Below are 26423 nucleotides of genomic sequence, written 5' to 3'. Positions count from 1 at the left end.
ATGAACAACAATGACAAATAAAAGACTATGCAAATTCGTATGCATTACCTCAAAATCATTGCCATTTGCTCCTTTATTGAGCAATCTCTAGCCTCATCAACAAGTATCGAAAATTTCTTATCTCCAAGCTCATTCTTGATGACTTTGGTTACCTCCATTACACAACATGTAGCAAGGTCCTTTTGAATATCTGAACATATCATTAGTGCATTACCTTGCCCCTTATCAAATGCATCTTTCACATCTTTATTCTTGTCCTTGTACCAATCCAAGAACTCCCTGAAATTGCCTTTGTTGATGGAATTGGAGGACTCATCATGTCCACGAAAAGCTTCCCCTTGAGCTATGAGATACCTTGCACAATCCAATGATGCAGTCAAGCGGATTTTATATTTTATTTCAGCCTCTTTATTGTAAACTCGGAGTTTGGTACCCACATTGGCCCTTTGATTGTTGAAATCATCACTCAAGCCCTTAGCGATGTTGTGGTAACTAGATGGACCACCAACATGTTTCTAAAAATTTGCCAAAGCTGTTTTCCAATGTTTGTATCCACCTATTGTAAATACATCATTGCCAAATCTAGTGGCATGTGATGGATTCTTGAAAAGAAAACAAGGGAAACAAAAGGCAGCCTCCTTTTTCTCACTATATTCCAACCAATCGAACCTATCTAGCCATTGGGGTTGAAAAGATCTCCAAATTTTACCTTCCAATCCCACTTCAAATTTGTGCCCGCTAGCTTTGTTTCTTCCTTTCAACAAATAAGCTCTTCTCACTTCACTTCGAATTTCAGGGACATAATCTTCTATTGGTATTCGATCAGCCGGATCACCAAAAATCTGACTCGGATGGAATTCTAGTATATGATGCCTTGGTGGTTGGTTTGTGCTCTCATTAGTTGGGGGATTGGTACTCTCATTTGTGCGAGGGGTAGTGGTCTCATCGGCTAGGGGATCAAGACTCTCATTTGTTGTAGGGGGATAGTGCTCTCATCGACATCGGTAGAGGGATTAGTGCTCTCATTTGTTGGAGTTGGGTGAATTAAGTTCTCAACTGGGGCTGGTTGAACAACAACATCAATTGGGGGAGTATTGGGTTCAGGAACAACGGGGGATGCGTTTGAATTGCTTGCAAACCAACTGTGCAAAGTCCTCTTTCTCTTCATTTCTACAAACAAGAATAAAGATGGATACATGGATTAATTTTAGGATGTTAACAACCACCACCAACAGCCACTGTACATCTACTATGAATCAGTAATCAATTGGTAGCTAAACAATTTACTACAGTATATAGCTAGGCAGCTACCTAAGTCTAAAAATCTGAAAAACTGAAATTGAATCAAGTGAATCAACCTTCATACTTTCAGAGCAGAGCAGCAGCGGCGGCACCGGCCGGACTACGCCGGAGCCTGGACACGTTGACCAGATGCTGGTCGTCGGCGAGCAAGAGGCCGACCAAGCCCCCAAATCCACGGCCTCGCCGTTGCCGCCGGATCAGACAAGGATGCCACCGGGTGCGGTGTTGGGGAGGGGATGAGCAGCCGTTGGGGATGAGCACCGTCGTTGGAGACTGGGGTTGATTGGGATGAGCACGCGATGAAGAGATTCTGGCGGCCGGCGGCGGCTAGGGCACAGGAGACATGGCGAGCGGGGGCGGCTCACGAGCGGGTGGTCTCTGCCTCCGTCTCTCTCACTAGAACGAATGAGGTTGCCTAGTGCGAGCGAACATGTGGTGTCCGGCTGGGCTGAAGTCCAATATTTACCTGGGCTGGGCCCTTAAGAGTAGTAGTAAAAAAATTACATCGCTGGAGGGGGGCTCGAGCCTGTTAAAGCCCCCCAGTAGATTCGCCGTTGCCCATGGCACCCCCAAGATAATCTAAGGACACCTAAAAGCCAAAGCTTGGGGATGCCCCGGAAGGCATCCCCTCTTTCGTCTACGTCTATCTGTAACTTCACTTAGAGCTATATTTTTATTCACCACATGATATGTGTTTTGCTTGGAGCGTCTTGTATGATTTGAGTCTTTACTTTTTAGTTTACCACAATCATCCTTGCTGTACACACCTTTTGAGAGAGCCATACATGATTTGGAATTTGTTATAATACTCTATGTGCTTCGCTTATATCTTTTGAGTTATGTAGTTTTGCTCTAGCACTTCACTTATATCTTTTAGAGCACGGTGGTGGATTTGTTTTATAGAAATTGTTGATCTCTCATGATTCACTTAGATTATTTTGAGAGTCTTAAAAAGCATGGTAATTTGCTTAAAATCCTAATATGCTTGGTATACAAGATTAATAATAAAACTTTCTTATAAGTGTGTTGAATACTACGATAAGTTTGATACTTGATAATTATTTTGAGATATAAAGATGGTGATATTAAAGTTGTGCTAGTTGAGTAGTTGTGAATTTGAGAAATACTTGTGTTAAAGTTTGTGATTCCCGTAGCATGCACGTATGGTGAACCGTTATGTGATGAAGTCGAAGCATGATTTATTTTTTGATTGTCTTCCTTATGAGTGGCGGTCGGGGACGAGCGATGGTCTTTTCCTACCAATCTATCCCCCTAGGAGCATGCGCGTAATACTTTGCTTTGATAACTTGTAGATTTTTGCAATAAGTATATGAGTTCTTTATGACTAATGTTGAGTCCATGGATTATACGCACTCTCACCCTTCCACCTTTGCTAGCCTCTCTAATATCGCGCACCTTTCGCCGGTATCATACACCCACCATATACCTTCCTCAAAACAGCCACAATACCTATCTATTATGGCATTTCCATCGCCATTCCGAGATATATTGCCATGCAACTTTCCACCATTCCGCTTCATCATTGTCATATTGCTTAGCATGATCATGTAGTTGACATCGTATTTGTGGCAAAGCCACCATTCATAATTCTTTCATACGTGTCACTCTTGATTCATTGCATATCCCGGTACACCGCCGGAGGCATTCATATAGAGTCATATTTTGTTCTAAGTATCGAGTTGTAATTGTTGAGTTATAAGAAAAATAAAAGTGTGATGATCATCATTATTAGAGCATTGTCCCAGTGAGGAAAGGATGATGGAGACTATGATTCCCCCACAAGTCGGGATGAGACTCCGGACGAAAAATAAAAAAAGAGAAAGAAAATAGGCCATAAAAAAGGTCCAAATAAAAAAATGAGAGAAAAAGAGAGAAGGGGCAATGTTACTATCCTTTTACCACACTTGTGCTTCAAAGTAGCACCATGATATTCATAGTAGAGAGTCTCTCATGTTATCACTTTCATATACTAGTGGGAATTTTTCATTATAGAACTTGGCTTGTATATTCCAATGATGGGCTTCCTCAAATTGCCCTAGGTCTTCGTGAGCAAGCAAGTTGGATGCACACCCACTTAGTTTCTTTTTGAGCTTTCACATACTTATAGCTCTAGTGAATCCGTTGCATGGCAATCCCTACTCACTCACATTGATATCTATTGATGGGCATCTCCATAGCCCATTGATACGCCTAGTTGATGTGAGACTATCTTCTCCTTTTTTGTCTTCTCCACAAACACCACTCTATTCCACCTATAGTGTTATGTCCATGTCTCACGCTCATGTATTGCGTGAAGATTGAAAAAGTTTTGAGAATGTCAAAAGTATGAAACAATTGCTTGGCTTGTCATCGAGGTTGTGCATGATTTAAATACTTTGTGTGGTGAAGATAGAGCATAGCCAGACTATATGATCTTGTAGGGATAACTTTCTTTAGCCATGTTATTTTGGGAAGACATAATTGCTTAGTTAGTATGCTTGAAGTATTATTATTTCCATGTCAATATTGAACTTTTGTCTAGAATCTTTTGGATCTGAATATTCATACCACAATTAAGAAGAATTACATTTGAAATTATGCCAAGTGGCATTCCACATCAAAAATTATCTTTTTATCATTTACCTACTCGAGGACGAGCAGGAATTAAGCTTGGGGATGCTTGATATGTCTCCAATGTATCTATAATTTTTGATTGCTCCATGCTATATTATCTACTGTTTTGGACATTATTGGGCTTTATTATCCACTTTTATATTATTTTTGGGACTAACCTATTAACCGGAGGCTTGCTGTTTTTTTCCTATTTTAGGGTTTCGAAGAAAAGGAATATCAAAGGGAGTCCAAACGGAATGAAACCTTCGGGAACGTGATTTTCTCAACGAACAAGATCCAGAAGACTTGGACCCTACGTCAAGCAACCAACAGGGAGGCCACGAGGTAGGGGGCGTGCCTACCCCCCCCCCCCAGACGCGCCCTCCACCCTCGTGGGCCCCCTATTGTTCCACCGACGTACTTCTTCCTCCTATATATACCTACGTACCCCCAGACGATCAGATATAGAGCCAAAAACATAATTCCACCGCCGCAACTTTCTATATCCACGAGATCCCATCTTGGCGCCTGTTCCGGAGCTTCGCCAGAGGGGGCATCCATCATGAAGGGCTTCTACATCAACAACATAGCCTCTCCGATGAAGTGTGAGTAGTTTACCTCAGACCTACGGGTCCATAGTTATTAGCTAGATGGCTTCTTCTCTCTTTTTGGATCTAAATACAATGTTCTCCCCCTCTCTTGTGGAGATCTATTCGATGTAATCTTCTTTTTGCGGTGTGTTTGTTGAGATCGATGAATTGTGGGTTTATGATCAAGTTTATCTATGAACAATATTTGAATCTCCTCTAAATTCTTTTATGTATGATTGGTTATCTTTGCAAGTCTCTTTGAATTATCAGTTTGGTTTGGCTTACTAGATTGATCTTTCTTGCAATGGGAGAAGTGTTTAGCTTTGGGTTCAATCTTGCGGTCTCCTTTCCCAGTGACAGTAGGGGAAGCAAGGCACATATTGTATTGTTGCCATCGAGGATAAAAAGATGGGGTTTTTTATCATATTGCATGAATTTATCCCTCTACATCATGTCATCTTGCTTATTGCGTTACTCTGTTTTCATGAACTTAATACTCTAGATGCATGCTGGATAGCGGTCGATGAGTGGAGTAATAGTAGTAGATGTAGGCAGGAGTCGGTCTACTTGTCTCGGACGTGATGCCTATATACATGATCATACCTAGATATTCTCATAACTATGCTCAATTTTGTCAATTGCTCAACAGTAATTCGTTCACCCACAGTAAAATACTTATGCTCTTGAGAGAAGCCACTAGTGAAACCTATGGCCCCCGGGTCTATCTTCATCATATTAATCTTCCAATACTTAGTTATTTACTTTGCTTTTTTACTTTGCTTTTATTTTACTTTGCATCTTTATCATAAAAATACCAAAAATATTATCTTATCATATCTATGAGATCTCACTCTCGTAAGTGACCGTGAAGGGATTGACAACCCCTTATCGCGTTGGTTGCGAGGAGTTATTTGTTTGTGCAGGTACTAGGGACTCGCGCAAAGCCTCCTACTGGATTGATACCTTGGTTCTCAAAAACTAAGGGAAATACTTACGCTACTTTGATGCATCATCCTTTCCTCCTCAAGGAAATCCAACGCAGTGCTCTAGAGGTAGCACATAGCAACGAGAGGGAAGAGTGTAGTCCACGCACCCTCGTAGACCGAAAGCGGAAGCGTTATGACAACACGGTTGATGTATTCGTACGTCTTCACAATCTGACCGATCCTAGCACCGAAGATACGACACCTCCGCGATATGCACACGTTCAACTCGGTGACGTCCCTCGTACTCTTGATCTAGTTGAGGCCGAGGGAGAGTTTCGTCAGCACGACGGCATGGTGACGGTGATGGTGAAGTTACCAGCGCAAGGCTTCGCCTAAGCACTACGACGATATGACTGAGGTGTGTAACTATGGAGGGGGGCACCGCACACGGCTAAAAGATTGTTTGTTGTACCTTTGGGGTGTTCCCTGCCCACGTATATAAAGGAGGGAGGAGGAGGCCATCCATAGAGGGGGCGCGCCAAGTGTGGGGAGTCCTACTAGGACTCCCAAGTCCTAGTAGGATTCCCCTTTTCCTTTCGGGAGTAGGAGAGAAGAAAAAGGGAAAGAGAGAGGGAGTAGGAAAGGGCAAGGGGGCGCTGCCCCCTTTCCCCTAATCCAATTCGGACCCATGGGGGGCGCGCACCTCCTTCCCTTTGGCTTGCCTCCTCTATTCCCGAATGGCCCAATAAGGCCCGATACTTCTCCCGGCGAATTCCTGTAACTCTCCGGTACTCCGAAAAATACCCGAATCACTCGGAACCTTTCCGATATCCAAATATAGCCTTCCAATATATCGATCTTTATGTCTCGACCATTTCGAGACTCCTCGTCATGTCCGTGATCTCATCCGGGACTCCGAACAACCTTCGGCACATCAAATCACATAACTCATAACACAAATCGTCATCGAACGTTAAGCGTGCGGACCCTACGGGTTCGAGAACTATGTAGACATGACCGAGACACATCTCCGGTCAATAACCAATAGCGGAACCTGGATGCTCATATTGGCTCCTACATATTCTACGAAGATCTTTATTGGTCAAACTGAATAACAACATACGTTGTTCCCTTTGTCATCGGTATGTTACTTGCCCGATATTCGAACGTCGGTATCTCAATACCTAGTTCAATCTCGTTACTGGCAAGTCTTTTTACTCGTTTCGTAACGCATCATCACTCAACTAACTCATTAGTCACATTGCTTGCAAGGCTTATAGTGATGTGCATTACCGAGAGGGCCCAGAGATACCTCTCCGATACTCGGAGTGGCAAATCCTAATATCGATCTATGCCAACCCAACAAACACCATCGGAGACACCTATAGAGCACCTTTATAATCACTCATTTATGTTGTGATGTTTGGTAGCACACAAAGTGTTCCTCCGGTATTTAGGAGTTGCATAATCTCATAGTCATAGGAACATGTATAAGTCATGAAGAAAGCAATAACAATATACTAAGCGATCAAGTGCTAAGCTAACGGAATGGGTCAAGTCAATCACATCATTAATCACATCGCTTGCAAGGCTTATAGTGATGTGCATTACCGAGAGGGCCCAGAGATACCTCTCCGATACTCGGAGTGACAAATCATAATCTCGATCTATGCCAACCCAACAAACACCATTGAAGACACCTGTAGAGCACCTTTATAATCACTCATTTACGTTGTGACATTTGGTAGCATACAAAGTGTTCCTCCGATATTCGGGAGTTGCATAATCTCATAGTCATAGGAACATGTACAAGTCATGAAGAAAGCAATAGTAATATACTAAACGATCAAGTGCTAACCTAACGGAATGGGTCAAGTCAATCACATCATTCTCTAATGATGTGATCCCGTTAATCAAATGACAACTCATGTCTATGGCTAGGAAACTTAACTATCTTTGATTCAACGAGCTAGTCAAATAGAGGCATACTAGTGACACTCTGTTTGTCTATATATTCACACATGTACTAAGTTTTCGGTTAATACAATTCTAGCATGAATAATAAACATTTATCATGATATAAGGAAATATAAATAACAACTTTATTATTGCCTCCAGGGCATATTTCCTTCACAAAAGACAAATCTGTGCCTCCCAAGGAAGCAGAAAAAAAATACATTTTTCCCTTTTCCGAGAGGCACATTTGTGCCTCTTGCGGAAGCAAATTCGTGTCTTCATGAGAAGTAAATTTGTGCCTCCTGTGAAAGAAAAAATGTTTTTTTCTAAAAAAATAAATCTTTTCTCCCAACCCCGCACTTCGTGATTCCAGAACTGCTAGCCAATATGCCATTGTCAAGTTTGTGTTAGTTATGTGGGGAGCGGCGCACTTGACCCAACATAGCCGGATTTCTCCACCGATTTTTGTTTTGCTTTGTTTTTGTTTTGATACTGGATTTCTTCGACTTTCTCCTTTTTATTGATTTTTTTTTACTTTCTCTACTTTTTTTGTTTTCTTTGTTTCTTTCTCAGTTTTCGTTGCCATTTTTGTTTTCTTTCTTTTTTCTTCGTTCTTTTTCTTTGTCGCTTTTCATCGGTTTTTTGTTTTCTCTCAGTTTTCAATGTTTTTCCATATACACTTTTGTTATATATCTAATACATTTTTTATTAAATGTTCAACATTCTTCAATAAAAAATCATCATTCTATTTAATACATGGTCAGCATTTTTGAACACATGGTCAACACTTTTCTACAGATGTTTAACATTTTGCAATGCTTAATTAACATTTTTTTAAAAAAATAATATTTTTAAATACATGATCGACATTTTCTCTGTACACATTTAACCTTTTCAAATACAAGTGTAACATTTTTTAATACATGCTGAACATTTTTTCTAAACACATTTAAGATTTTTCATACAAGTTCAACATTTTTTAATACATGGTCAAAAAAAATTGTACACACATTCATCATTTTTCAAGTTCAAGTTTAACATTTTTTGTATACACATCTAACATTTTTCAAAGACATGTTTAACATTTTTAAAATATATGGTCAACATTTTTTCTATACACATTTATGATTTTTCAAATACAAGTTTAACATTTGTTGAATACATGTTAAAAAAATTATATACACATTTAACATTTTTCAAAATACAAGTTTAACATTTTTCAAACATTTTTCAACATTTTTGTAACATTATTGGATTAGCATTTTTTAAATACATGGTCAACATTTTTTCTATACAGATTTCATGTTGTATACCGGTGCATCGGAGCCCGTTGCACACTAAAAAATGTTCAAAAAAAATTGGAAAAAATTTAGTGTATCGATACAACATCGATGTATGTTGTCACAAAAAATCAAATCAAAATTCAAAACAATGATCAAGATACAAAAATGACAAAACAATGATCAATGTGCTAGTGGGCCAAAACTGAAGCCCAACTTGTGTTACGTACTATTCAGTGTCAAATTTGTTATTTATGTATCTCAAGCAATGTTTCGAATATTTATCTAAATTTTTGTGACAACATACATTCATGTTGTGTCAATGCACTAAATTTTTTTTCGAATTTTTTTGAACATTTTTGAATGTGCAATGGGCAACCGGTGCACCGGTAGCACAAATTGCCCCGGTGCACCAGATACATCCCCCATTTTTGTGTACGTGATAAACATTTTCACTATACAAATTTAACATTTTTCAAATGCTTGGGCAACATTTTCAAATGTTTTTTGTAGAGTGTTTTTTGTAATATATATAATATTTATAGTATAAAAAATTAAGAAAATAAAGCAAAAAAGAACACAGAGAATGTAAAAAAACACAAAGATGTGGCCTTTCGCATGCCTGTGCCAGCCCAATTCGCCCTCACCTTCACCTAGGGGTCTCTAGCTCTCTAACTCTCTAGCTCACCGAGGGGTCTCTAGCTCTCTTGCTCCCGGATACATCTTGTAGTAAGCAATAGCATTTCCTCTGTTACGGATGTGTTTGATAGCAAGGTATTGCAAAAACCAAAGTATTGAAAACTGTAGTATTTTAGTCCGTGGGTATAAGATACCATAGTTTTTGACATACCAAAGTATTGTGAAGTATTGTGAATACTACAACCTGTTTGGCTAGTGCTTTATGCAACAACGTAAAACTAGCTAGCTAGCCGGCTGATAGCTAGTACAAGCACGTCTGTTCCTAACTAGTTACGTCACTCGAGCAAGAGCTAAATGGGTATATGGTATGGATACTCGTGTGTTGTAGCCGGCACCCATGGACAAACATCGCAAACAACAGCTACAGTAGCTCAGTTTTGCAGCCGCATGCCCGGGTAGCAAGCTCCACCATCAGTCCAATAGGACTTGCTCGCTCCTTTCCTCACGGCTAGCGTAACAGGGCTGGAGGGGGAAACGACATGAGGCAGGGATCAGTGCCGGCACGGAGAGTGTATGACGTACTGGCGATCAGCTATTAGACAGTGCACCACAACAACACACCAGAGGCAAAGGTTGAGCGAAGGAGTTCACGGACAAGATTCAACCGAACAAGGTCGTCGAGCAGAAGTAACATGAGGATGAAGGAGGGGGTGACAGCGGCTTGGAGCAAGGAGGAAGATGATGACGAGGCGTTTCTTTCGCCAGCTCAGTTTTAAAAAAGAGGTCCAGGGTTCTTTTTTAAAAACAGAGAAAATACCACAGTTTTGTAAATACCACAGTATTAAAATCATAGTTTTTAGTGGCAACCTAACACCTCATAATAATTAAAACCAAGGTAATCTCAAATACTGCAGTATTATCAAAATACTTAGAAAAAACTGAGCTATCAAACGGGGCCTACACAACATTTCGCAACTTGGTGCACAATCTCCGCCCCCAGCTTTGGGCCGGCCCAATTACTCTTGTTTTTTCATTTTAAACCCCCCAAAAGATATGCGCAACCTGTGATTCGAAGCCCGCTCACTAACCAAGTGGGTCACCTGAGCTGATGTGCCAGGTTTTAGTTTTTTATTTTAAAATGCAACGTTGAAAAAGCACAACTGTTTGGTTTTCTTTTTCTCTTTTCTTTCGTATTTTGTTTCCTTTTTCTTTTCTTAAATTCACATACTTTTACAAATGCATGAACTTTTCTCCAAATTCGATGATTTGTTTTTCAGATTGTGACTTTTTTTAAAACCGATGAACTTTTATTTTCATATTTTATGTTTTCTTTCAAAATTGATATACAAACTTGTTGCACACATGCTTCTTATGAGGGGCAATACACAGATCCTGAATGTATCTATAAAGCAAAGTGCCGAATGAGATCTCTACTCCTAATGGACGAGTTGGTGAATCGTCTGCGCGGTTTATTTTCGCTGGTTTTTTCCGTCTCTCCTCCCACCACCCCCTCCCACCCTGGTCCATCGGTTTATTTTTCTCTCCACTCTTTATTACAACCAGAACTTTCCTAACGTATAACAAATCACGGATCTAACTTCTTTAAATTATGTAAATCAATCAATTCCTTTTATTGGTTCAATTTGTCTTAGGAAACAAATAACAGATTTTCAGGAAACAAATAATACATTTTAATCTAACTTTCTTAAATTATGCAAATTAATTGATTCCTTTTATTGGTTCAAGTTGTCTTAGGAAACAAATAACAGATTTTCAGGAAACAAATAATATATTTATCTAACTTTTCTAACTTATCTAAATCAATCGATTTCTCTTATTAGTGAAATTTGTTTTAGGAAACAAATAACATACACGTCACAACTTTCTTCCCAATAAATAGTTTCTTAACATTTGCAAACTTTCCTAATCAGACACGTCACAAACGGACAGGTACTGATATCACGTTACCAAACAATAAAACCCCATTTGCATAGAAATCAGTTCAAAATCCTAAATTTCCTAATTTTTTACCTTTCCTTGATAACAACCAATCTCTACTTCTAATGGAGCAGTTGGTAGTCTTCGCCGGTCAATTTTTGTCCCACCTACCATGGTTTTTTTTCATCCCACCTTCGCTGGGTTTTTTTCTAGATTTTTTTCGTCCCCTCCCCACTTCATTGGTTTATATCAGGTAGCGAAAACCAACGACAAACCACGTAGCGAAAAAAACTAGGCTGTCATCGATCTATTCGCGGATCCCTTCATCCCCAATTCTGCTCTGCCTAGGGTTACGAGAGAGACTCCTCCTCCGCCACTCTGGGATCCCTCCGCAGCCGATTGTTGTGGCCATGGCGCCCCTCCCATCTCCTCGACGTGCTACACTACCGGAACGCTATGAGCTGCTCCGGGACCTTGTCTTCGCTCCCACGGCGAGCACTTGCGCCACGTCCGCCGGCTTTGCTCCCCGTTGGAAGGTCGCGCCGGTGATGGTGGTGGTTCACCGGCCAGATTTCGTCGGAGAGGAGGAGGTTGACCGGCCAGATCCTGATCCTCCTTGCACCACCGTCGTGCCGTTGCCCCAATGCTCCTCTCGATGCGCCTCCACCGCATCTCTACTTCTAATGGAGCAATTGGTAGTCTTCGCCGGTCAATTTTCGTCCCACCTACCATGATTTTTTTTCATCCCACCTTCGCTGGGTTTTTTTCTAGATTTTTTTCGTCCCCTCCCCACTTCATTGGTTTATATCAGGTAGCGAAAACCAACGACAACCACGTAGCGAAAAAAACTAGGCTGTCATCGATCTATTCGCGGATCCCTTCATCCCCAATTCTGCTCTGCCTAGGGTTACGAGAGAGACTCCTCCTCCGCCACTCTGGGATCCCTCCGCAGCCGATTGTTGTGGCCATGGCGCCCCTCCCATCTCCTCGACGTGCTACACTACCGGAACGCTATGAGCTGCTCCGGGACCTTGTCTTCGCTCCCATGGCGAGCACTTGCGCCACGTCCGCCGGCTTTGCTCCCCATTGGAAGGTCGCGCCGGTGATGGTGGTGGTTCACCGGACAGATTTCGTCGGAGAGGAGGAGGTTGACCGGCCAGATCCTGATCCTCCTTGCACCACCGTCGTGCTGTTGCCCCAATGCTCCTCTCGATGCGCCTCCACCACATCCCAGTAATTTCTCAATCCAATCTTTGTCTCGCTGTCTCATCTCACAGCATGCCGCCTCCCCTTTTCAAGATGGGGAGCCCGAGCGACCTCGAGCAATTGTCGCCGTCGCCGTCACGTATGGCCCGGCGAGCTCGTACAGCGTGTGCCCCGCCCTCCCTCCTCCGTGTGCCCCTGTCTACTCCTATGCCCCTATTAGCCACGAAGGTGATGCCTGTTTACAAGCAACATACTCTCGTCTATGGATTCTCAATCTCAGGTGAGCTTCCCTCGTTCCATTTGATACCCTGTATTCTTCCTGGTTTGGACAACATACAGTTTGATTTGTGCCCCTATGATTTTTATGCATGAACTCGAGAACAGGAAATGAATCTTGGGGGATGCATTTACCTTCATGGAGATGATTCGAGGGTGCAATTTTCTGACCCGTTCTTTTCTTTAATGGTAGGGAATGCTCACCTTAGACTCTTTACGTGGGTAGCTTGATGTTGTTGAGGTACCAAAGTCTGAATGTGAGTACTACTTTGTTGTGCGCTTACATGGTGAATTGAATGCATAATTTTTTTCTCCCGACTACTGTTTTGATTTCCGAATGATGGTTTTAAATGAACCAAATTGCCTCTGTAAGGTAGTTGATATTTATGTAGCTTTAAGATTTCTTTTCTTGTGCCTGATAATAGTAGTTGTTTGTGTAGCTTTAAGGTTTATTTTCTTTTGCTTGATGATGGCAGGGTTGAGTAGATTAGTGCCACCACACCCTGATATGGCCGGTCGTCCTTGTATTTTCAAGCTCTCGAATATTGTTGATCGAGTCAATGGATGTTTCCTGGTTGCTCTTATGGTGAGTATCAGGTGGTTCTCTTCGACGGTGATGTCGCCAATGCAGCAGATGCAGCTTGCGGATCCCACGGCATGACTCAGATGCTGACGATGAACCGGACTACCTGTTGTAATTTGACCACCTAAAAAAGGTTCCTATACTCCTCTGTGTTGGTTAACATTGCTTCAGTTTCACTTTCATTGAGTTATTTGTGTTATTTTCAAACAAGCTATTACCAAGTTATGTTGCATGTGTGCTGCTAAATTCATCTTTGTTAATTAGGATGATGCATATGGTAAATTTGCCATTGGTAGGATGTTTCGGCTGAAGTTGTGGCTGTAAAATTTATTTTTATTTTTATTTATAGTTTTCAACTACTCTTTTGGTATTCGAAATTTCACTTATGTGGTTTTTATAGATTAGCACTAAACACTTCCTTTTAGTTTTGTTTCTTTCTTCAATGAGCTCTTTTGTATTCTTCTCAATTTTGATGCAAAAACTAACATCCGGACAACAATTGATATCATCTACCATATAAGAAGTTCTGTGATTGAATCAAGTTGCGCAGGAAAATCACAATTTTCTGCTGACGTTCAGGTTCTTGGACCCGTTGCAGCGCGTGTTCTACAACAACAATACCGGGCGCGAGGCACTGGTGAAGAAGTGCGCAGATGAGCACATGCAGCAGTGCAAGGTGCTCCGCGGTGGCCGCCGTGTCGTCGAGTACATCCATATACAACTTCTCCTTCTACAGAGTTCTCCTTTGCTTTCTTGCACATGTGCTCTGCCGGACTAACGTACATACACTAAGTAGCTCTTTTCTTCATTTGGGGTTTCCTTCGCAGGGTGATTCCCAGGGCTCTCAACCTGTCGAGGTACGCAATCTTGATGCTTTAGATTTCTATCTATGTAATCTACATCTTAGCATTGTGTACGTGTAGTATCTAAGAGTAAGAAATATATTGTCCGGTTTAGTCATGTGGTGTGTATTGGTGTTTGGAATTCAGTCATGTACTCATTCATACTGAAACTAAAGTCTGAAAGGCTGGTGGAGGACGTTGTGGAGAGTGTCGCCGAAGGTGGGTCTGTCCGGCTGTCACTACTGCTGGAGCTACAGCGCCGGTACACGGAGATCAACGGGAAGGTGGCCATCGCCGAGACCCAATTGAGCCTCATGCAGGAGGACATGTACATACTAACATAAACAAGATGATAGAGAAGTTCTCTGCTCTTCAGCTCAAAGTGAAGGAGGTGAATGCATTGTTCACCATGAAGCAGAATCAGTCCTCCAAAAGGTGACTAATTAATTTACATTGTCTTCTTTTTGTAGTTTATTCATGCCAAGTTCAACGGCCAGTCTGAACTTATTTATGAAAGCAGTTTCTGAACTCTGAGTTTGTGTAACTAACACTGAAGTGATCTGTTGTGGTAACTCCTTTTGAATCTCCCAGGCCTGCTAGGACAGCAAGGGCAAGTGCACGATGGTGCCCTGAAGCATCACGGTGAACATGGTAGTGTCAGGTTGTTGATGGAGCGATTCAAATTGGTAATCGATGTTATTGACAGTTAGTATTGTACATAAATTTTCTTTGTAAGAGGTACTGATGTTATGCAGACAGAGATTCCGCCCATTTGATACCTTAGGTTTGAAGGTCGAGTACCACGCCGCCGCCATTGCAACCGCTCTAGGATACCATTAATGGGATATCACTTAAACGCCCTTGTTGCTGGATCAAAGCGTTGCAGGTTTGGTAATTTTTTTCCTACCTTGATGATGTTTCTGTAAGTTGCGATCCAGAGGACACTTGGGATAGTAGCTAGGCTGGTGGTCACATTCATTAGATGGTGTCTTTCTATAGTTCATGGTGTCCTGTGTTTGTGAGTTCATATTTTTCGAGGAGTTGAATTGAGCAAACAGACCTACAGACTTATTTACCATCACCCTTCAGCTTTGTTAATTAAGGAGTTTAGCATGTACGTAAGTGCTATGTGCAAATGATACACCAGATGTGCAGACCTTTTAGTAAACCGTATATATTTTCTGTTCTTTTAACAACTTGTTCAAGTAATAACCGGTTTTGGCAATGTTGGGCAAGAGTTCGCAGGCAGTCTTCGAGTGGCGGGATGAGGACACGTCTAGAATGATGATGGCGCCATGGAGTGCAACAAGTATTTCCAAGGCAACATTTATATGCAGCATAGCCAGGATGTCTGGGGTAGCATTGGAAACAGCCACATAAAGGGCCTAAACAGTAAGCAAAAAATCTGCTTGCCAAACAAGCATACGTAATCGTGTTCCATAGGAGTATTTCGGTTAGCAATAGTTCCGTGCAATTAAGAAAATAGCAGCAACAATGGTAAAAAAACTAGAGAAAATATGTCTGTGCAATTGAGATAATCATGTCAAATACTGAGAAAATCTGGTTGCACAATCAGGATATGATCATGTTAACAATATGTAGTGCTTATTTTGTTTTTATTTCTGAAAAACCTTGAAAAGAATAGAAAAGAAATGATTAGATGTTTCCACCCTAGATCTATTTTAAAAGTTTCACTATTGCATCAGTAACATGGAATGAATAGGAAAGAGTACGAGCAAATTTGATTTACATAAACCGGCAAAAGAATCTTGAATTAGAGAAGTAAAAGATTTTCTGTTGTAGACTTATTTTTCCTTTTGCGAAGTTGCAACAATAACATGCACTTGTAGGCTACCAGTTGGGACAATCATGAAAAAGGCTAGGAAGGAGTAGGAACTAACTTTATTTAGAAAAAGGAAGGTTAGATTTTGCGATAGTAGCATGCAAGCATATTTTTCATAATAAGAATAATAGCATTTTTTAGAACAGTACTAATTCCAAATTTATTAACTTGCAGATCAAGTAGGTATGCTTTTAAAGTGGCAGTGGACTAAAGATGAGCACAGGGTTGTATACACCATGCTTAGAAAGGATGTCTCGGAGAGTGTTGAATGATGGAGTGACAAAGAGGTGTCGGCTTTAGCTCGTGTTCCTATTTAGACTATGCAACCCATCTAGGAAAGAAGGCAAGAATGTGGTGGCGTTCAAGACATCAAGAGCAAGAAACCAAAGATTTATGGACGGAAGAGGATCACATTTAATTCTAATGATAGAACCGAAGATCTCTTACACAATAGTTTTTGTGCCAGACAAACTACCGTCGAAAACCAAAGTATGATCTTGATAGCTTGAAACAAGTAGACTACTATCTCATGACCTTGATTTGTGTTATAACAGCGTGTATTTGTAAGTGTAAAACATATCCATATTATTTATCTCCCGTAGTCAGTGTTGTGCATATCATCTTTAAATTGCCACCTTTATTGTCTTTATCTGACGATGGCCTGTTGGTAAAGAATAGAAAGTGAGCTAAGTACTTCCATGGAAAAAAACTACTACTTTAACCATTTCCATTCATGAGAAATGTCATTAGCAAACATACAGTTTATTGCACACTTATCTCTACTTTCAAAGTTAGTTTTAGTTCCAATTTTGAATTTGGTATCATGCACATTAAGATAAGCATGGTTGGTTTGATGTGAGGTCAGTTTTATTTCCAAGTTGGAATTTAGTACCATGAATATTAACGGCCAGCTTATATTGAAGACCACAACAGAGTTGGAGGTAGATCCGGTATAGAGTGATAAAAAGATTAAAAAAACTATATATCCTAGAGAGGTGAGGGTGAAAAATATACATCTTATGGGAGGTGGGAGAAAGGTGCAAGTTGCCTTTGGGATCAAAATTTCTATTCATATATTTCTTTTTCCGTGGCAACACATGAGCGTGGAGCTGTCATGCTAGAGCTTGGAATGAAGGGTTGGTCCAATATAGAACGAGGGGGTACTAGCACTAAGATGGGGAGGCGGTTGCCGCCCTTGTCCCTTCTTGTTGGCCTGCCACGACGACGTCGGGCTCAATTAGAACACGAATTAGTGGATTTTGTGATAAGAGTGAGGGTTGAGAATGACCGGAATAAGGGTGGAGTTGGTTTGTTTAGTTATGACTGTCTGAGTGGAATAATTTCTCTACCTTACAAAATGTGGCAAATTGCATTTCATTAGAGATGACTTTGTAGCAAATTGCATGAGCGAGCGGTTCATATTTTTTTTCATCAAGTTGTACAATTTTTTTATAAGGATGGAAGGGTAAATGCATTTGTTGGGCTCTTCAAGAGTTAATAATAGACTTTTATGTTTAGATAGAACGGTAAATGCATTGGCTGGTTGCTTCAAGAGTTATGGACACGGTGGCATATCAGTTGCATGCACAACAACACACATCATATTTTTGTTTCGTGGTAATGCATGATATTCAAATGTAGTTACAACGTGGCAATGACTCAAGAGACATCAGATCCACCTTCTTGGCTCAGGGGAGGGGGCGTCATGGGCGGTGCATGCCTCCTCTCCCTTGATGGCGGTGGTGGATCCGCACGAATAGGGAGGGAGGGGATCAGGGTGGAGAGCAGGGCGATTGGCGGGGGATTCCTCCTTGGCAGTCCGTGGGGAAGTATGGTGTGATGGAGAGAGGGTGCCATGACAATGGTAATATGGGCATCATCTAGTTTTAAAGGAGAGGACTTCAGCGCGAAATGCCCTGCTATGGCGGGAAACCGAGCAGAAAGGGGAGGGGTCGGCAGGAAAAGGGAAGGGTGTGTCGCGGGGTGGTTTTTTGTGTGTTGGGACCGCGTGTTGGAGATAACATGACAAATAGACCGGGAAACCACATTTCTCCCCCACATGAGCTGGATTTGAGATAGCTCGGACAATCTAGACGGTTGAATTTTGGGGAGCCCACCGGGCGCCCATTTGATGTTAAAACCTGCCCAAACATATGAGGGAGAAATGAGTTTCAACCATGAAGACGACCTTAATCATTTGTTTGAGTCATTTATATGTATTGTAGCTCGTAGCAACACACGTACATTCTACTATACTATTTAATCATGGATCGTATATATCAAGTTATAAGTTCTTGGGTGGCGAGCGATTTGGCATGTCAAGAAGACAGGAAGATTGCCGAGAAGGAAAAATGTGAAAGAATATGATAGAAACAGGATGCCACCATGCTTAACATGTATATCTAAATTAAAAGAATAATTTTAACACAGTCATCGGATCACTGACCAGTTTATGCTTATTATGACAGTCAGTTTTCGGCTTCCTCCACTGAGATGCTTAACCGTGTGAGCTGGAAGCACAATCGCAGTGGTTCTCCCTTTGCACGCCTAGCCGAACAAAGCGGAACATAGGAAGCAAGTGCAGGAGCCGGACAACCCAACTATTGACCAAAGACACAATTCGAAACCGATGCATATATAGCAATATCCGAGAATATTTTTGCCGAATCTATAAAGGTGTCCGGCATTGCACTGCGAGACTTGTGCTGAAAACACACAAATAGTTTAAAAGTGCCATGAGCTTGGAAAACCAAAAAACGTCAGTAAAAATTTGACGTCCGAACAAGATCAAGTGTTCGGTGCCAATCCACAAATTGGTCTTAGAAAAAAAGAGTGCTTCTGTCGTACTTTAACATTACACATCCGATCTCAAGACTTCAAGCGGGTCAGCCTACGGCTGCAGCCTCCTATCCCGAAGGCGGAGTGCTTCTCATTGGACCAGTTCGGTCACTAGAGAGAAAATGGGTTATCTGGCTATTGACCACACACTCATGTCGAAAAAGGAGCGATAGAAAAAGACTTTGCAACGACCAAGAAGAAAACACATTTACTATAAAATAGCTCATATAAATTTTAAGAGCCCCCAAGTGACTTGGGTAAAAGATTTTATGTATAATGATTGTATGTACCGAAGTACTTATATCATATCTTTGTTCAACCGAACTTTAAACGCGTCTTAACCGACCGTCGGCTTCTCCCTATTCGGTCAAGGACCGAAAAGTGTTATGTACTCCACCTGTCGAGAATATGGATAGTGTTTCCGATAACCAGGCAACCGGGCCATAAGGCTGTAACAGACAAAGCGCGCTCAGGGAACTTATGCTATATTACAGACGAAGTGTAAGAAGCATCTTCGAAGAAAATAGTACCCCCACCAATACCTTTCTTCGGTGCTCATTATTACTATGAGACTTGTGCAATAGATTTTTTGTACTCATGAGTTCCGTTGTGTGCCGACCATGACTAAAAACAATAAGAGCGCTAGCTTTCGGCTTCACCCAGTCTGAGGTCAGAGCTCGGAGGACCCGGTCGTGACAATCGCAGAGGTGCTCCCTTTACTCCCTAGTCGAACAATCGGGAACGTAGGGGTAAGCACAGGAGCCAGGCAACCCAGCTTGCAAATCGCTTAAGTCAATATGGTGCATATTATGTAATACACGAACAAGGAACGAAGCCGTACAAGTATAATCATATGCAAGAGGAAAAGCTCTATCAAGGGAGCCCCCAAGTAAACGGGGTATTTGAATTTGTGTGTCACAAACAAAATTTGGACAAGAAATTTTTTTACAAGCAACTTTTTTCCAAAAAAGTATAATGCTTGGTTGAACCGAACACAAGTTAAAAATTAAAACTTTGAGCATGAAAACAACTTAGCTGGTTAATGTGTTCGGCATTGATGACACGGTCCGAGCTTGATGCGGGACAAGGTTCCATCCCCCAAGCCGGTCCCGAGGTGGCGGAGCGGAAAGCTCGACACGCCGAAGTGGTGACATGGAAAGGTCAATGCAGACCGGCAGAGTGATGCCGAAGTCCCCGGATCATTTTCCTGTGCACAAAAAATAGTGCAAACCGGAGATAATAGTAATAATGATAATAAAAAAAATCGTTGCATAATAAATAAATTTATGCAAAGTGAGTAAATAAAATAAATATGGCCTGGTGCCGAAGTCAATGTCGATGCAGGGCGTCGGCATGATGCAGTAAAGGCGTGGCAAAGCCTGAATTCACAGGTCGGTCCGAGTTCCGGATGCGGCGTTCGCCGGACTATGTACGGAAACTGACCGAACCACCATGCGACCTCGTTAATGCGACCATCATTTGATAGACCTGTGTACAGATGATGGACAAACCAGAGTAATAATTCCTTGGAAAAAATAAACCCAAACAAGCAAAAAAAATACTAGGATTAATAGCACATGGTTTATTTGTTGTAGCAATCCGAAGAAAGGTGATTCCCAAAATTGGGACTCGATCCGCGCACCCATTGCCTGATGGGTGATAAAGCGATGGCACGGTGATGCTGGCAAAGGTTGGCTCGCCGAGGCAAAGCCCTCGGTCCAGGTAACGTGACGGAGCTGGTCGGCTAGTGACGCCGAAGTCTCCGGAGTATAGGTTGATGAAGATATGGCGAAGCCCCCGGTCCAGTCGAGATGTCGAAGCCTCGATGTCAGCCGATGAGTCGAAGTAGGTCGGTGTGATGGACACCGCCTTGAAGAAGCAACAGTGCGGCCCTGCCGATGCAGGTCGTGACGTGGTCGATGCCGGCTTGATGAAGTGACCGTGCGGCGATGCCGGTATGCCCGCTCCGTGTAATCCGTAGGGCGGCGATGTTGGTGATGATTTATCCCTCGCGATGCCGGACTCTTGTTCGGCTTGCCGAGATGATGATCCGAAGAAGTTGAGATCGGCTTAACAAAGTGACGACGCGTCTAGCGCAGGTCGGCAGCCGTGGAGCAATATTACCGAACTGGTTTGACACCAGCATGATGTTGAAGATTATGTTCAAAAGATTTTAAAGTTAGTGGGATGTGTTCGGAAACAAAACACAACACTCCATACAAAACTTCCTTCAAAAAGGATGTCCGAAATCCCGTTCATAAAAAAGATGAACTCGGGTCGGATTCGTTTTCACGCAGAAAACAGATCCGAAAAGTGATGCACTAATCGGAAGGTTCCCGGAGTTTGGACGGTCGGATCGAGCTGAAATTTGGAGGGGTGGTAGATATGGGAATTCTGCAGTAGATGAACGGTTGGATTTTCCAAAGGACCTCCGAGCTAGGCTGTGGAGACCACGCCCTAAACTCATCCAAATCCCCGTCCAGATTTGACAAGGCTCCGGTATATCGTAGATTGTCGGAGATTTCTCCATCGGAACTCAACGAAATTTTCCAGGGTTGTTGTAGACTCAATTCCGCACAATTCCACTAAAGCAATCGTTAAAGAGACACTTGAGGAGACGGTGGCGGCGGACACAAGTTTACTGTCCAGAAAAACAGCACGGTCGCCCGAGGGCAATGTTGACGTTGAGCCCCCGGGCTCCCTGGATGATTCCTCCATGATCTTGATAGAGATCGGAGTTGATGTTTATAAAGGCCCTCATCCGAACATGACGATTGGAGGTAGGGCGCAGTCCTTGGTCGAACCAAGGTGACCAGTCAAGCTGGTGACGAAGATATCGAAGTCGCAGTTGATCTGCAGGCGAGCCATCAACCTTTTGCCGAACACACAGCGGAACTCTCAATAAAAGCACCAATGTTGGTGTCAAAACCGGCGGATCTCGGGTAGGGGGTCCCGAACTGTGCGTATAAAGCGGATGGTAACAGGAGGCAGGGGACACGATGTTTTACCCAGGTTCAGGCCCTCTTGATGGAGGTAAAACCCTATGTCTTGCTCGATTTATTCTTGATGATATGGGTATTACAAGAGTTGATCTACCACGAGATCGGAAAGGCTAAACCCTAGAAGCTAGCCTATGGTATGATTGTCTGTCTATCTATCGACTAGCCTGGCCTCGGTTTATATAATGCACCAGAGGCCTATGATAACAAGAGTCCTAGCCGAATACGCCGGTGGGGAGGAGTCCTTGTCTTGATCACCAAGTCTTGTAGAATCTTCCATGTATGCGGCAGCTGTCCGAACTGGCCCATGAGTATACGGTCATGGGGTCCTCGGTCCAATCTAACAGATCGGGAGATGACGTGGTGAGTACCCCTAGTTCAGGACACTGTCAGTGACCACAACCTTGATGAATTGTTCTTCATTCGCTGTACTCCACTAGCCATGGCTGAACATCTTCTGTTCTTTGTTTTTAGATAGCTCACCACTCATAGCCGAGCATCTCCAGGATATTGTTTGAGGGGTGAATCAAGTTTTATTCATCAAACACCACCGAATTGGGATACAATTTTAGTCATGGGATTGGCCAAGCCAGATGTGACGTCCCAGACCTAACGAAAGTGAAAACTTGACTAAATTATGTGCTTCAACATTGACATCATGACCTTCAAAATTAAAAATATAGTTAAAAAACAACGTGTGTAGCTTAATCTCGCTAATATTGCTCCATTATTTCCTCGCCCACCTTTCTGGATATCCCCAGTCACCTGTTTAGCGTCAGAAGCAATGGCCAAACGATGGAGGTGAAGATCTTTAGCCAGCGCTAGTGCCTCACTGCACGCAATGAACTCTAATATCGATGCGCCGTCCACTCATCCAATGACAAAAGCGCTACTTCCTAGAAACGTTCCATCTATATCTCTACACACCGCTGCTACCGTTTCTCCCACTCCTTTTCGGACATCAGCATCAATGTGTATCTTTGCATAGCCCCTTGGGGGGGGGGGGGCACTCCCTTTGACCATCTCAAGCTCGTCAATAAATCTATTTTGATGAAACAATGGGTACCTTGTGGGTTTTGAAAGATACCATCGTGGATCATGGTCAACCATGGGCCCAAGCACCCTTCGCCATTTGACATTCTATATCAGCCCATGCTTCCAGCTATCCATACAGCCCGAATCGGACCACCCCATAGTAAAGCCCATATTACACACAACCGACCTTACGGGCTGTAGCCGACCGCGCTGTCACGGAAAAACAGTCGCTCGTGGAAATAGTCCCTCCGACGCGCTCCCTCCCTCCGTCTCCACCCCGACCCGTGCTCGGCGGCGGCGGCGAACTCCGGCGGACAAGGCGTCTCGGGCGGCAAGGTAGACACCGCCACCCCTTTTCAGTTCCCACCCCCGCTTGTTCCGTCCCATCGTGTTGATTGGCCGAAACCCTCGGTGAAACCCTAGGTTCTGATTCGAGATTCGCCCGTCTCAACATCTCAGGTCGAGTATCCGGGAGGCGGCGGAGCCATGGAGGAGGACGCCGAGGGCATGGACCGCCTCGACATGGACGGCGACTTCGTGGGCGGCCGCTTCGGCCGCGACGGGGAGTTCTACTACCAGAGCCGCCGCGAGCGGGCGCCCCAGACCCGCGAAGACGCGCTCTACGGCGTCTTCGGCGAGGGGGACTCCGACTACGACTCCGAGGAGGACGAGGCGTCGCGCCGGCGCCGGCGCCGCAAGCGCCGCATGGACGACTCCGAGCCCGACCTCACCAGGCCCGTGCAGTTCGTCTCCAAGGGCATCAGTGCCCCAAAGCCAGAGGAGGATGAGGAGCAGCAGAGGCCTGGGCTTGGCCAGGCCGCGTCCTCCTCGGGCACTGCTGCCGCCGCCGCCTCCGAGGAGGATGCAGAGGAGGACCAGGATCCGTACATCGACCTGCCCACAGGGTTTGGGCAGCGGATCGCCGAGGGTGCACGCGCGAGGCGGGAGGAGAAGGAGCGGCAGCAGGAGTCGGCCAAGCGCCGGCGCAGTGCATTCGGGGCAGGGTTTGAACCTGGAAAACCAGCGCCGCCACCTGGGAGCCTGGAGTCCAACACGAAGGTGGCTAAGATGATGGCTATGATGGGGTACAAGAGAGGAGAAGGCCTCGGCAAGAATGCTCAGGGAATCACTGCACCAGTGGAGACCACCTTACGCCCCAAGAACGCCGGACTCGGCAGCGTCGAGGGGTTTAAGGAGCCCAAAGCTTTCACTCCCAAGGAGAACTTGCCACCCCCACCTCCTCCACCGCCTGCCAAGAAGGAAAAGCAACGGTGGTCCAAGAAGGCCAGCTTGAAGAAGGATCAGGTCTTGACTAAGAATGAGCTGTTGGCAAGGCGCGCTGAGCAGGAACAGGATGAGCAGCCCACATTTGTCCAAAAGGTGATTGACATGCGAGGGCCTCAGGCTCGTGTGTTGACAGACTTGAAGGGGCTCAGTACTGAACATGAGATGGAGGCAAATGATGTGCCGATGCCGGAGTTGCAGTACAATGTGCGGTTGCTTGTTGATGAGACTGAGGCTGATATTGTCAGGTTGGATGGGCAGCTGCGGCGGGAGCAGGAGAAGGTGGCTAGTTTGGTGCGGGAGAAGGAGAAAGTAGCAAAGCAGGAGGCTTTGCAGAAACGCCAGCTGCAAGTTATGGAGACAATTGCAGATGTGCTGGAGAAGGTCCGGGTTGATGACACCGCTGGTTTGCTCACTCTGGGGGGGTTGCTTAAGACCTTCCAGGAATTGAAGGTGCGCTATGAGGAGGAGTTCAAAATTTGCAGTGTTGCATGGGTTGCTTGCCGATTTGCGCATCCACTACTTATCCGGGTATTTCAGGGGTGGCAGCCTCTGCAGAATCCATTGTTTGGCTTGGAGGTCATGTCATCGTGGAAGGATTTGCTGCAGGGAGACCAGCCATATGATTTCTCAGATGCTACTGAATCAATGGCTCCATATGCACAGCTGGTCAGTGAGGTCATCCTACCAGCTGTGCGGATATCAGGAACTAATTCATGGAAGGCTAGGGATCCAGAACCAATGCTCCGTTTTCTTGAGTCATGGGAACGGTTGCTGCCCCCTATCGTGCTCCATTCAATATTGGAGCATGTAATAATGCCAAAGCTCACAGCTGCAGTCGAATCTTGGGACCCGCGGAGCGAGAATGTGCCAATCCATGTATGGGTACACCCATGGTTGCCAACTCTAGGGCAAAGGATAGAGACATTGTGCCACTCTATCCGGTACAAGCTGAGTAGTGTCCTCCAATTATGGCAAGCTCACGATTCATCAGCTTATGCTGTGCTATCTCCATGGAAGGGTGTATTTGATCCAGCAAGTTGGGAAGACTTGATAGTGCGTTATATCATTCCTAAGCTGAAAATGGCGCTCCAGGAGTTTCAGATTAACCCAGCAAGCCAGAAGTTTGACCAGTTTAACTGGGTTATGATCTGGGCTTCTGCTGTTCCGGTACACCATATGGTTCATATGTTGGAAGTTGATTTCTTTAGTAAGTGGCAGCTGGTTTTGTACCATTGGTTGAGCTCACCAAATCCTGATTTCAATGAGATAATGAATTGGTATAAGGGCTGGAGGGGCCTTTTCCCACCAGAGTTACTTGCCAATGAACGCATACGGATGCTTCTAACGGCTGGTCTTGAGATGATGAACCAAGCTGCTGAAGGACATGAGTTGGTGCAGCCAGGGGCCAGGGAGAATGTTGGCTTCTTGAGAGCAACAGAGAAGCGGCAATTTGATGCAGCACAGCAAGCATCGCAATACCCATCTTACCATGCTGTACCAGGAGCAGCCATGGGAGATATGAGCTTCAAGGAGTCTATTCAGGCATATGCGGCTGACCAAGGTTTGTTGTTTATGCCTAGAGTTAACAAATTCTATAACGGCATGCCAGTGTACGAATTTGGCACCGTGAGCATTTGCATAGACTCTGTCAAGCGACTACTCTATGCACAACTTCAAGAGGGAACTGAAAGATGGAGTTCTGTGTCTCTTACACAACTGCTGGAAATGAACCGGATGGCAAGACCACGTTAGGAGATCATCTATAGCTTGGAAGTTTCATCTGATCATTTTTCCTGCCAGTGTAGGTAGTCTTCAAATGTGTCTTGCGATCATTGTTGTAGAATTACTTGATAAAGAACAAAATTTCTGATGATGTATCTGAATGTGATTTTCCACATTTCAACATGGAACTTGGTTATTGCCCTAGAACGAATAATTGATGCAGAACTGTTTCTACATGTACATTGAGATACTGTTTATTTTTTGAGGTTGTTATTTTGATAAGTTCATTTCTTGTTTTGTTTCCTGTGATAATCGAATGCCCTCCCACTAGGATTATTAATGTGCATCTAGCTTTTGTCACTATGTATTAAAGATTTAGGAAACTACCACACGTACTGTAATACTTTTGGATGGATGAATTTTTTGCTCGATGCCATGTTCAGCTATTAATATGACATTTTGGGTTATTGCTGTGCATAGCTTTTGCTGTGTTGGGTGCATATAATTTTAAAATTTGTTGGTTGTAGCATTTTATCCAGTACCACTCT

At 43.6% G+C, this 26423-nt stretch overlaps 1 protein-coding gene across 2 annotated transcripts; it reads left to right on the top strand.

Annotated features, from left to right (window-relative positions):
* The first annotated feature begins 23026 nt into the window (after nt 1-23026).
* Nucleotides 23027-26110, top strand: LOC125536171 (septin and tuftelin-interacting protein 1 homolog 1-like). Of its 2 annotated transcripts, none has more exons than XM_048699333.1 (2): nt 23027-23202; nt 23290-26110. In XM_048699333.1, the coding sequence occupies exon 2, from the start codon at nt 23353-23355 to the stop codon at nt 25903-25905; it is 2553 nt and encodes an 850-aa protein (XP_048555290.1). In that variant the 5' UTR covers nt 23027-23202; nt 23290-23352; the 3' UTR covers nt 25906-26110. The 2 variants fall into 2 exon arrangements, with proteins under 2 accessions (XP_048555290.1, XP_048555289.1); XM_048699332.1 differs by having other exon boundaries at nt 23028-23202; nt 23326-26110.
* The last annotated feature ends 313 nt before the right edge of the window (nt 26111-26423 follow it).

Source organism: Triticum urartu, chromosome 2, assembly GCF_003073215.2.
Source record: "Triticum urartu cultivar G1812 chromosome 2, Tu2.1, whole genome shotgun sequence".
In the NCBI taxonomy this organism is placed as follows: Eukaryota; Viridiplantae; Streptophyta; class Magnoliopsida; order Poales; family Poaceae; genus Triticum; species Triticum urartu.
Note: the sequence above shows the minus strand (reverse complement) of the source record. Positions and strands in the feature narration are given on the sequence as shown.

Bases quoted from the DNA above. Each gene is read 5' to 3' on its own strand.
- LOC125536171 (XM_048699333.1), top strand. From the start codon at position 23,353: ATGGAGGAGGACGCCGAGGGCATGGACCGCCTCGACATGGACGGCGAC.